The sequence below is a fragment of the Silurus meridionalis genome, chromosome 15 (genome assembly GCF_014805685.1).
Source record: "Silurus meridionalis isolate SWU-2019-XX chromosome 15, ASM1480568v1, whole genome shotgun sequence".
NCBI lineage: Eukaryota > Metazoa > Chordata > Actinopteri > Siluriformes > Siluridae > Silurus > Silurus meridionalis.
Window position 1 is genome coordinate 11429753 of NC_060898.1, and position 10664 is coordinate 11440416.

The 10664-nt window shown below is 38.4% G+C and overlaps 1 protein-coding gene across 3 annotated transcripts in view; it reads right to left on the bottom strand.

Annotated features, from left to right (window-relative positions):
• Nucleotides 1-9611, bottom strand: part of rictorb (RPTOR independent companion of MTOR, complex 2b) — a 36702-nt gene extending 27091 nt beyond the window's left edge. For 2 of the 3 annotated variants that reach the window (XM_046867308.1, XM_046867307.1), the window contains exons 1-6: nt 9409-9603; nt 9199-9246; nt 5372-5469; nt 4550-4614; nt 4308-4439; nt 1101-1164 (exon numbers count right to left, since the gene is read on the bottom strand). In XM_046867308.1, coding sequence (XP_046723264.1) covers nt 1101-1164; nt 4308-4439; nt 4550-4614; nt 5372-5469; nt 9199-9246; nt 9409-9457 — 456 coding nt within the window. In that variant the 5' untranslated portion in view covers nt 9458-9603. Of the gene's footprint in view, nt 1-1100; nt 1165-4307; nt 4440-4549; nt 4615-5371; nt 5470-9198; nt 9247-9408 lie in introns of all 3 variants that reach the window. The other variant, XM_046867309.1, reaches the window with a different exon arrangement.
• Between the last annotated feature and the right edge of the window lie 1053 nt (nt 9612-10664).

Here is a 10664-nt window from a genome sequence, read left to right on the forward strand (position 1 = left end):
AAGGATCTGTCTCGTCATACAGTGTTTAGACGTTTAAGAGCATTTGGACTGAAAGCCCACTCTGCAGTGACCAAACCTCTCATTAGCAGAAAGAATCAAAAGGTTAGACTAAGCTTTGCTGAGGAACATGTTCTGTGGACAGAGGAGAACTGGTCCAAAGTTCACTTCTGTGATGAAAGCAAGTTTAATTTATTTGGGTCCGATGGGAAACATTATGTTCGGCGACAAAATGGAGAAAGACTGAACCCAAAGTGTGTAAAGAAGTCAGTGAAAGTGGAGGAGGAAGTGTCATGGTTTGGGGCATGTTTTCTGCAGCAGGAGTTGGGCCTCTTATACAGCTACATGGCAGAGTGAATGCAAATGTTTATCAGAACCTTCTTCAACGACATATGGTTCCTTCCCTGCATTCATCACCCAATCAGCCCGCAGTGTTCATGCAGGACAACGCTCCATGTCACACAGCAAAACGGGTAAAGCAGTTCCTTGAAACTGAAAACATTGAAATAATGACATGGCCTGCCCAGAGTCCTGATCTCAACCCAATAAAGAACCTTTGGAAAATCCTTGGTGACAAAGTTATGGCCAAGAAACCCACTACAGTCACCGAACTGTGGAGGAGACTGGAAGAAGAGTGAAAAATTTGGTTGTAATCTTTGTAATGCTACAGTCATTGTTGTTCTCCAATTTTGATCAGTGTGTTTTCTGCAAAATAATGGTTTTTTTGAAAATGCCTTAGTTATTTTGTGGAAAAGGTGTTCTGGTAGCATGGTATAGACAGGACAAAAACTCCAACTGTTGAGCAGTGAAGATGACATTATTTCAGAATTGCTCAATTGTTTATAAATTGTTCACTAATTTTGATCGCCAGTGTAGAGATATATATATACATACACACACATACATACACAACTGTATACCCAGAGTTTTATAAGGCTGGTTTGGGACAATGTCACTTGTAAATAAATAAAACTGATGAAACACATAGTTTTTCCTGTTGTTTTGTTGGTCAAATGTGTTTGAGTGCAGCCACATGACTGTAAACATGACCTACTGCACTGTTAAAACTGCATCAGGAGTAAAGTGTTGAGTTTACTGCTCACCTTCCTCACCAGCCGAAGTGCCTGAGTTCGCTCCACCTCATTGCTCTGCTGAATGTCAATGCACCTACACACAGACAGACACACACACACAGCCACATACCCCCAGACACAGAGAAGCACACACACACCCATACAGCCACACAGACAGACAACATGCATACAGACACAAACATCCAGACACACACAGACAGGGAAGGACTGAGAGTTACATTATGATCCAAAGAGCTCTGAAAGCTGTGATCAATATTTTACTGATTTTCTACATATGGTTTTGTAATGTAATTTTGTTATGTAAGGTTTATAATGTTAGCATTCCAAGCAGTCCATTTGTTTCACAAAACAGTTGTGGGTTTACATTTTCTGAGAAGACGACATGCAACGTCCCGATTTTCAATTCCAATTTCTTCCGCTGTTTTGAAGGGGAAAAACTGCTCTTGTGATCCTGTATCTCAAACATTTTTTTTAGCAATATTCCTAATCATCTCCCAAAGATAATACTAATACCTGTTAGAATTATTTTCTCTGATGCCAAAACTTTATTAGAAAATGGAGGTTCATATCCCCACCTACCGAGTTTTTCTGTCGTGTTACAGCTACATTTCTGACTGATAGGCAGTGCTGACACTAGATATTCCCACCATCAATGTGCAATCAACTTTGTCTTCACTACATTAAAGAAATTCTCCATATTATAGTTTTCATGTTTTCCCTAGTTGAATAACTGGGTTATTTAGAACCAAAAGCATATTAGTAGTGTATAAACATCGACAAGAACCTGTGCGTTGTATCTGCACGACAGCCAGCGCTACTGTAATAGAGAATTAATCAAATACTTTCTGACCAATCAAATTCATAAATTTAACAACACTTGTATTAAGTGTATTCAAAATTTATGTATGTGTACATGTACAAATACATTTAAAAATATTCATAATAAAAGAAAAAGATATATATACACACATTAAAAAATAATAATAAATACTTTTTTTAATGTATTTAAAATTGATGTTTTTATCTTATAAATGTTTTTACTATAAACATATGAATTCCTTTCCAAAATTATTATTTTTTTTTACCAGTGGGACTGAGATAATAATATATATTAATAATAATATAATAATGTCGAAAGAAGAAGTTGATAATTTGTGCTAATAATAATAATTTGTTATTATTGGCACATATGATTACTTCATATATCACTTGCTACAGGGGCTTTTCATAATTTTGTAGGAACACATTATCCCTAAATTAAAGCTGGAAACAGAAATTGTATCATTCACAGCACCTGCTGGAGGGCATAAAAGTCGTGAGTTCTGCTACGGAAAGTTTGGGAGGATTTACCCCAGGGCTGTGGTGAGGCTGAAGCTGACCTAAGAGTGCCTTTGTATTTGAGTTGCGCGAGGCACGTCTGTAACAGGAACATCGCGTTGGAAGACGAGCTGTTGCTGCAGGGTGAGATGCGCACAAAGGGAACACTGCGTTCCCGCTGCGTCTCTGCGTCGCAGAACCTCACGAGCTTATCGCTGATCCTAACTACAGCTGACTTCTCTTTCCCATAACCACACGCATACAAAACACAATCCTTAACTCTAACATCAGCCGGTTTACTCTACACTAAAGGGGAAGCCACAGAGGAAGAATCTGTGTTGCTTTTCTCATCATGCGTCTGAAAGAAAAGCCAGTACTCCTCTTTCGATGGAGACTCAAGTGATGGATATTACAAAGTAGTGGACTAAACGTTTGCTGACTATCAACTTCTACATTTTATATGCTGTATGGCACATATGAGACAAAACTACATGTTTTACACGTGGCATTTTCCCACTTAACCTCCAGCACTTAAAGTGCTGCAGCTGGCATCAGATTAGTTCTCAGAAGAGCTTGTCTAACAACCTAAAAAAGCTTTATCTGCTTTTTAAAAACCATGACAAAAGCAAAGTGAATTTCACCAGTGAACAAATATTACTAACCAAAATTTTACTACCAATTTTCCAATGCTTCACTGTTGTTAAAAAGAACAGCATGTGAATGCTCAGGATGTTCTTGTTATTTTCTGCCTCCAAAGCTACAAGCTAACAACCTCCTCATGGCCAGATTTACACTAAACCATATTTCATCTACGTTACTGATGATAAATAACCCCAAGAGCACACTAGGCTAGTTAGTTAGCTATCTGATAAGCTCGCTACAGCTGGCATGGTTGTTATATTTACAATGCGTACATGTGTGTGTTGCACGAACCTCCATTTACCTCGGTATCAGTAAAGTAACTCATGAACTCTCCTACAGAGTCTTGGCTTCTCTGAAGGTTTTTATGTGCATCAACTTCCGTCCAAAGATGCTTCACTTTGTCAGTGTAATCACAGACCCCCTGCTCCCTGGATGTATTTACATGCAAAGAACGGATTTGTCCCGAGTGCAGATCTTTCATTAGGTTCTTTATCGCCATCATTCTCATCTGAGAACTTGAGGACACTAACCTGAGTCTTGAATCTGATATTCCATCCATCATTCAGTTTCAATCTTAGTTGCTGCTTCATGAACAATCATGAACAAGCAGTGTTTTCTAACACAGTGACCCGATCAGAGAATCCTAATGTAAAAGTGCGGATTAAAACACTCGTTACGTTTTTGGAAACGAATCCATGGTCCATTACCACCCAGATCGCCGTTATGTTTGCTCTGATTCCTCTATAATACATTTTGCTAGTGATTATGCTTTAATAATAAATGAGTCAATTCTTTTAGATTAATTGTTACACAATGTTCCAAATTCCATGAATTTAGTTTCTGTTCCCACTTACAATGTAGCATCTATAACCAGACTTCATTTTTTATTTCTCCAGATAAACCTCACCAAAACAAAATCCTTTCAGTCACTTTTTAAACAGTTTATCATTATGTTTAGTTCGTGTAGTACAGTTTATGAGTGTCAACCAAGAACCTTCGAACACGCTGTTACTATAGAAACAAAAATGCTTGTTATAAACCTGAATTAATCGCAGAGATGCTGTTGTAAAAACAAATCAAGACCTTTTTCAGAACCGAACCAAGCTGAAGGATAAATGTTCATATTTTTCTTATACTGTAAACTTGACTTCAGTATGTTCGCTTCTGATTTTAATTGGATTAATTAAAATGCAATTAAAAGTGGCCAATGTTACAACGGCTTATTAAATAATGGATGTTAGAACGGCGTAGACTCACCTGGAAATCAGGTAATCCACCCGGAAACGGAGGACCTTCTGGAGGAGGTTGCTGTCTCTGATCAGGTAGCGGAGAGCTCGTAGACCTGCAGCTCGCACCTCCTTCGCTTCATTAAGCAGAGCCAATCGGAGGCTGGGGAACATACAAAAAAAGTCCAGCTGTGTAAAATAACTGGCCGACTCGTAAACAGTCAGCATAATAGAAAGAAAAAATAAACATTATAATAATTTGATGACACTCACCAGATGATGATCTCATCATAGGTAAAGCCAAACTTATCTTCTGAATGGCCGACATTGCAAAGGAGCTGCGTGAAGAATGAGATTCATGTTAAGACAGTATGTAGGTTTTGTACATATATAGGACAGTCCACACAATAGTTTTAATCATTTGGGTGCGTCTTGAATACTGTAAGTCACGTCTAGTTAGTCTTGATACTAAAAAGACCAAAAAAAAGTTTATTTATTGATAGTTTAGTGTTACGGTTACAATCTCTAGTATGTAGTATCAATCTATAAGTCAGAACTACGCTGGTGTTATTAAAACAGCAACGTGCGTTTTGAAAATGCCAATGACTTTTAAAAAGCATATTACTAGATAAAGTCATTCTTAAGAAACGCAGGGATTGGAGTGTTTCAGGAAGTGATGTAGCAGGTCTAGCAGATCAGGAACAAGCCATTCGCACATTAGAGGTTTCCAAAATCCATGTGAACGGATCATTCAGTTCACAACTAAAATACAATTACGTTATCCCTGGGCATCGTGGCCAAGAATCTTGTTAAAAGAATGTTATTTTAACTAATGGTGTGTTGAAATGTTCAAACAACTTTATTTCTTTGCAAACATTTCTAATCTTCCACACGGTTGTGTTTTTTTTTTTTCTTTTCAATACATGTTCTTATATTTCAATAAAACACCCTCGAAAATTCTCGAGCATCACGTGCAATAGTACTGAAGAATACTGAAAGACACCCAGCTTATACTCCGAAAGCAAAAAACCTAAAAAAAATACCCGGAAGCACTGAGAGAATGGACGTCAGCAGTCTAATCGCCTGGAGATATACCTTAATGAAGTTGTTGAGGTGACCCAGTTTGCGCATGTTGGAGACGCCCTGCTGCTTGGCCACATTTTGGAGGATCTCTCGCAGGTTGTCTTTAGGGTCTAAAAGCAGAAGAGAGCAGAAATACCGGGTTACAATTATCCCGAGCAATGTCCCCCATTCAGCAACCCGGATTTCATGGTCACATATTGCCTGAGAAAAAAAAAAGAAATCCAACTACAGAATCAGACCTCACTTTCGATGAGAGTGGAACGTGTTTGAAATACAAACAGCCGCTTCCTTCTAGTAAATCAGATAAGCATGGAGATTGGGGAAGGCAGGAAAGACTGCTTTCACCCTTCATATATTTTCCTCACACTCGCTTATTATTTAACTTCTTAAACTCTAGGAAGCTCATTGCCTCCCTATGATTGACTGCAATGGAATAAGCAATCTCAGTACAAATTACAGATGGGTGTGTCTTCATGACTTGCTTCTAAGACTTAAAAAAAAAAAAATCTGCATATAACATACACCTCACTTTAATACAAACGGATTGATTTGTCCAGTGTGCATTGGTGCATCTCCAAGCAAATGGTACTCGTTCAGTAATAGGTCATGTGACCATAACCTGCACGTAGACTCTACCTGTGCTCAGAATGTAATATGTTTCCTAAGCATCTCTGATGACGTCTATATTTGTTCTGCATTTTAAACTCGAGTTGAGACTTTGGGTTTAGGCCAAAGAAAAGAGGGAATGATCCTTAGAGAACCAAAAACAACAACAACAACAACAAACATGCAAAACCCCTGTACCCACAAGACCTTATTCAATCCTTATAACAATTTATTTCCATTTCAAAACACGATCCATCTACACAGGCATTTTCAAATGTTTTCCAAAAATCAATCAAGCTGAAAAGCCTTTAAATGCTTACATTCCTATAGCGCACTTTAAAAATATAAAATAAAAAGAAGATTTGGTCTGCATCACCTTTGCTTCCCAGTAAAATAAATTGCAATCTAAAGGTGCAATCCAACCGTATAGCAGGTTTAAAGTCTGCAGTACAACATCTTCCTACGTCTTGTTTATTTCTTGCTTGCTTGAATGGAGTAAAATATAACTAACTAATAAAATATGACTAACAATATTCAATGTTCACTACTATGTGAACCTACGTTTTCAAAGTTCTGCACTTGGGGGAGGGTTTTCAAAATGCACAGTTTTCCGGAGAAAAACACCACCTGAGTGTGGATGAAAAGCCCAAAATGTAGACAAAAAGATGAGTTTGTTAGTTTATCCAAATTAACGTGTACATAAATACCCAGTGATACTTTGCTGGTCACATTTCAGTCGTCTAAAACAGATTCCCCAAACACTGCTTCATTACACATGCCCACCAGCAACCAGTACAGACGGATCTTAAAAAATACATTAATTAATTGAAAAAACGCCTCCTGGTATGAACATGGCATAAGATAGAATCCTGGTGTGATGTCGCAAATGTGCCTGATAAATCAAAAGTTCATTTGTAATGAACAAACACTTGGGGACATGATGTTACTGTGAAAAACAATCCTGATACGTTTTATTCCTCATACCATTGCAAGATTCTAATGATTTACATTGTTCTTTAGAACACACAAGACGTACTTTTAGATAATTTTTTTGAACCAAATTTGTTTCTCTTCTTGCTCACATTATAGCAGCTATAAACAGACATTCCTTTACTTTCTTTTTCCTCTTCACAAAACAAGACATGCAGCTTGTGAAGTTACTGAGAATCCTCTGCACGAACACCTCTGTCCTGAAGGGTGCACTTATGGGTGCAGCTTTACCTTTAAACGGTACTGTCTCTCACTGTATTAGAGCGCGTGCATTCAGATGAGCATATGATTTACAGCCACGCCTACTGTTAAAGCTGATACTGAAAAAAAATTATCCAACACCTTCTGACCAGTCATTATCCAGAATTCAGCAGCACCATGATAAAACATCATATAGACTGTTATAACTTGTGTAAGAATTTGAAGACCTCACTGAGGTCTCGCACAGAGGTGATGTGATCTCAGTAAATCACTCATGATAATGGACTGTTTGGAATTCTGCAAACAGGCCATTAAACTTATATAAAGACAGAGATTTGAAAGCAGCGACTTCATTAAAAGCGCTATAGGGACACCCTGGACTTTTCCAGCCATATGTGACTTTTTCTAATGTGAATGTTAGAGGCACACATTTAAACGGGGTGCTTTTAGATGCAGTGAGTGCGTCTTACTCACACGACGCAGTACTAAACAGGTAACAGATGGAAACAGAAAGTGAAATCTGGTGTCTGTACATAAGCAGACACCAGAACAGGAACTCCGACTGGTGCAGAAACATACACAAAACATTGCAATAATGGGATAATGGGGAAAGGTCCTGCTCGAAACCGTGCTGACCTTGTCTTCTGGAATTTACATTAAATCTCATCGGCTTGTAAAAGCGCCCACATTGACTGAAAAGCTCATCGTTTTAAATAACCTCTGCCCAGGATTTCATTTGAAATGTTCAAAATGTTCTTAACATGTTGCTCTACATTTATTTGGGTTAAAGGTTTCCTCCAGTGCCCACAATGCTTTTCGACTACCTTTTTTGACAGTAATGCGGTAAAATTTATTTGCTTCATCTCTAGCTAGTAGAGTGATGCAGTGGCAATGTAGTCCTAGTCTGTACAAGAATCATACTATAATACCGCCATAAACACTTACACGCGTCTCATCGTAGATCAAAAAGCTGAATTTAAATAAAAATGCATTGTGTTTCTCATCACTTTTGTGTCTGGCTGCTTGTTGCCAAATTGCAAATTTCTCTCTGGACTCACCACAAATCTCATCTCAGCACCACCGAAAAAACCCATCTACTATTGGACACGCACTACAATGGCGCAGGTGCTGCCACTCCGAGGCTGCGTCATTCCAGACGACAGCTATCACACAAACAGAAGAGTACAGCAGCGTACGCAAGTGCCAAACCACTTCCAATTCAACCAACACCAACTGTTCGTCCTTAAACACTTAGACGCAACAGTGTGTGGGATGACTTTCAGTGCAACACACGCCTTTGTTTAAGGCGAACAAGCTGCTATTCTAGAGCAAGACCCAGTCCTGGGGGCGGGACCTACATATCTAAAGTGTATCATTGGATAAGCACAAAATTGGTACAGTATGACTCATCAAATCTTTTTTCTATATCAGAAGGGTGTTTTTAATACGAAGGGACAACACCAAAAAAAATTCTGAATCCTGGGAGACTTATGGACTATTTGCTTGTAAGTATTTGCCCCCTACACCCCCTCCATTTTACACTTCTAATCTCAACATGTCAGAACGGATATGATACATAAATACATATACAAACATATATATATATATATATATATAAAACCAAGTCTTTTAATCCCCACACACATAGACACTCACCAAAACAAGCCCCGCCATCAGGGCAAGCAGGGGCGTCTCAGCAGGCTGCAATAACATGCTATAAGCAGTCTCACTGTCCGGTGCGTTATAAAGCTTAATAGCACCCAAACCACACATTTCTCGCCTCCACTACATTACAGAACACCCAGAAATGTGAGCTTTATATTCGTGGCCCGGAGCTAAATTAGCTTAGCTACCTGTCCTGAAGCACAGACTTATTTAACCCCTAAAACCAGCACCCGGTCCGCGTGATGCTTCAACGGCCAGCACTGAAAATCGCGTTCACCAAACAACACTGCCGCTGATCGGCCTCGCTTTCCCCACCCAAGCCGGACATTCCAGCCATGGACGCGGATTAGCAATGCTGCTAACGGGACTGAACCCACCTCTGCTGAGATCCAGTGGTACATTTTCCTCCCCGCTGTCATTCCGACCTGTGGGCAGGAGAAAAAGAACACACACACACACACCGCAAAACAGCCGTGAGCGTCAAAACCGAATGTCCCCAAAAATACAACATGTAGATAAAATCAACCCTGTTTGCGGACACGCCAGAAGCGGCGGCCGGGTGACGGGGGAGAGGGACCGAGTCTCACCTCGCATCCGTATACTTCGGATAGGACGAGCTCGGATGCTAACCGCCATCTTTCCAGAGACGATTCACAACACCGGAAACACCGCGAAGTCTCGCGAGAACGGAAGCTCGAGCGCCGCGAGAACTCGGCCAAAGGGACGCCCCGGTAATGCGCGATATGATCTGACAGGGATCCCCATACCGATACCGGAAACCGGAACCCGGAACGCACAGAACGATTTAATCATTTATTTTGTGCCCATTGTTTTGTCTTTTGAATATTTGGTTTTGTTGAGTTACATTTTCATTATGTATACAATACATATAGTAATAATTACATCATATAATAAGTATAACACTAATATAATATGCACATTATTGTACGTGGTCTAAAAAAGGTTTGGGACTGATACGATATAAGAGACCAGTTTGCATATACCACAGTCTGATATCATCCAATATAAACAGTGTATGGAAATTATTTATATTGTTATAATTTTCTAGTAAAAAAAAATTATTGTGTGCTCACAGTGCAAACTTCTGATGGCGACCAATAAAATATCACAACCTTTACCACTGATTTTCTTGCAATAATATTATTATATTGCACTCTACATTAAACCTATATATATATATATATATATATATATATATATATATATATATATATATATATATATATATATATATATATTTATATTCCTATGATCTGTTTCTTAAGAATAAAAAAAATAAACACAATAAAAGCTATTGAACTCTATAAATTCATCTGTTTTCATTTTGGTTTATTAGGTTTTTAAATGAATTTGGCATACACCATGACATGACTACAAATGTATCAGGAAACATGCTTTAATAGTGTTACAGTGTACAAAACTTTCAAATAAACACAGTTTTTTTTTGTTGGGTTTGGATTTTTTTGTGCTTTAGTTTAATCTAAAACACTGAAGACATTTTATAGATGCAGTTCCTCGTAAATTAATCAAGTATTGTTATTCCAACCATATAGATTACAGAGCACAGTGAAATGAAACAACATTCCCCGGGGACCAGTGATACGAAACATAAATCAACAAAATTTAACACTAAACAAACTGGGGCATTTTATGTGGATTTTATGTGCAATAATAATAATTATTATTATTTAAGATGTTGAAACAGTGACACTGCAGCAGTACAGTGAAGAAGATTAGTGTTTGTGCAAATGGATTTGTCTTTATAATATAAAATACTGTACATGAAAATACTGAATGTTTTAGCAATGTTTGTGCAAACAGC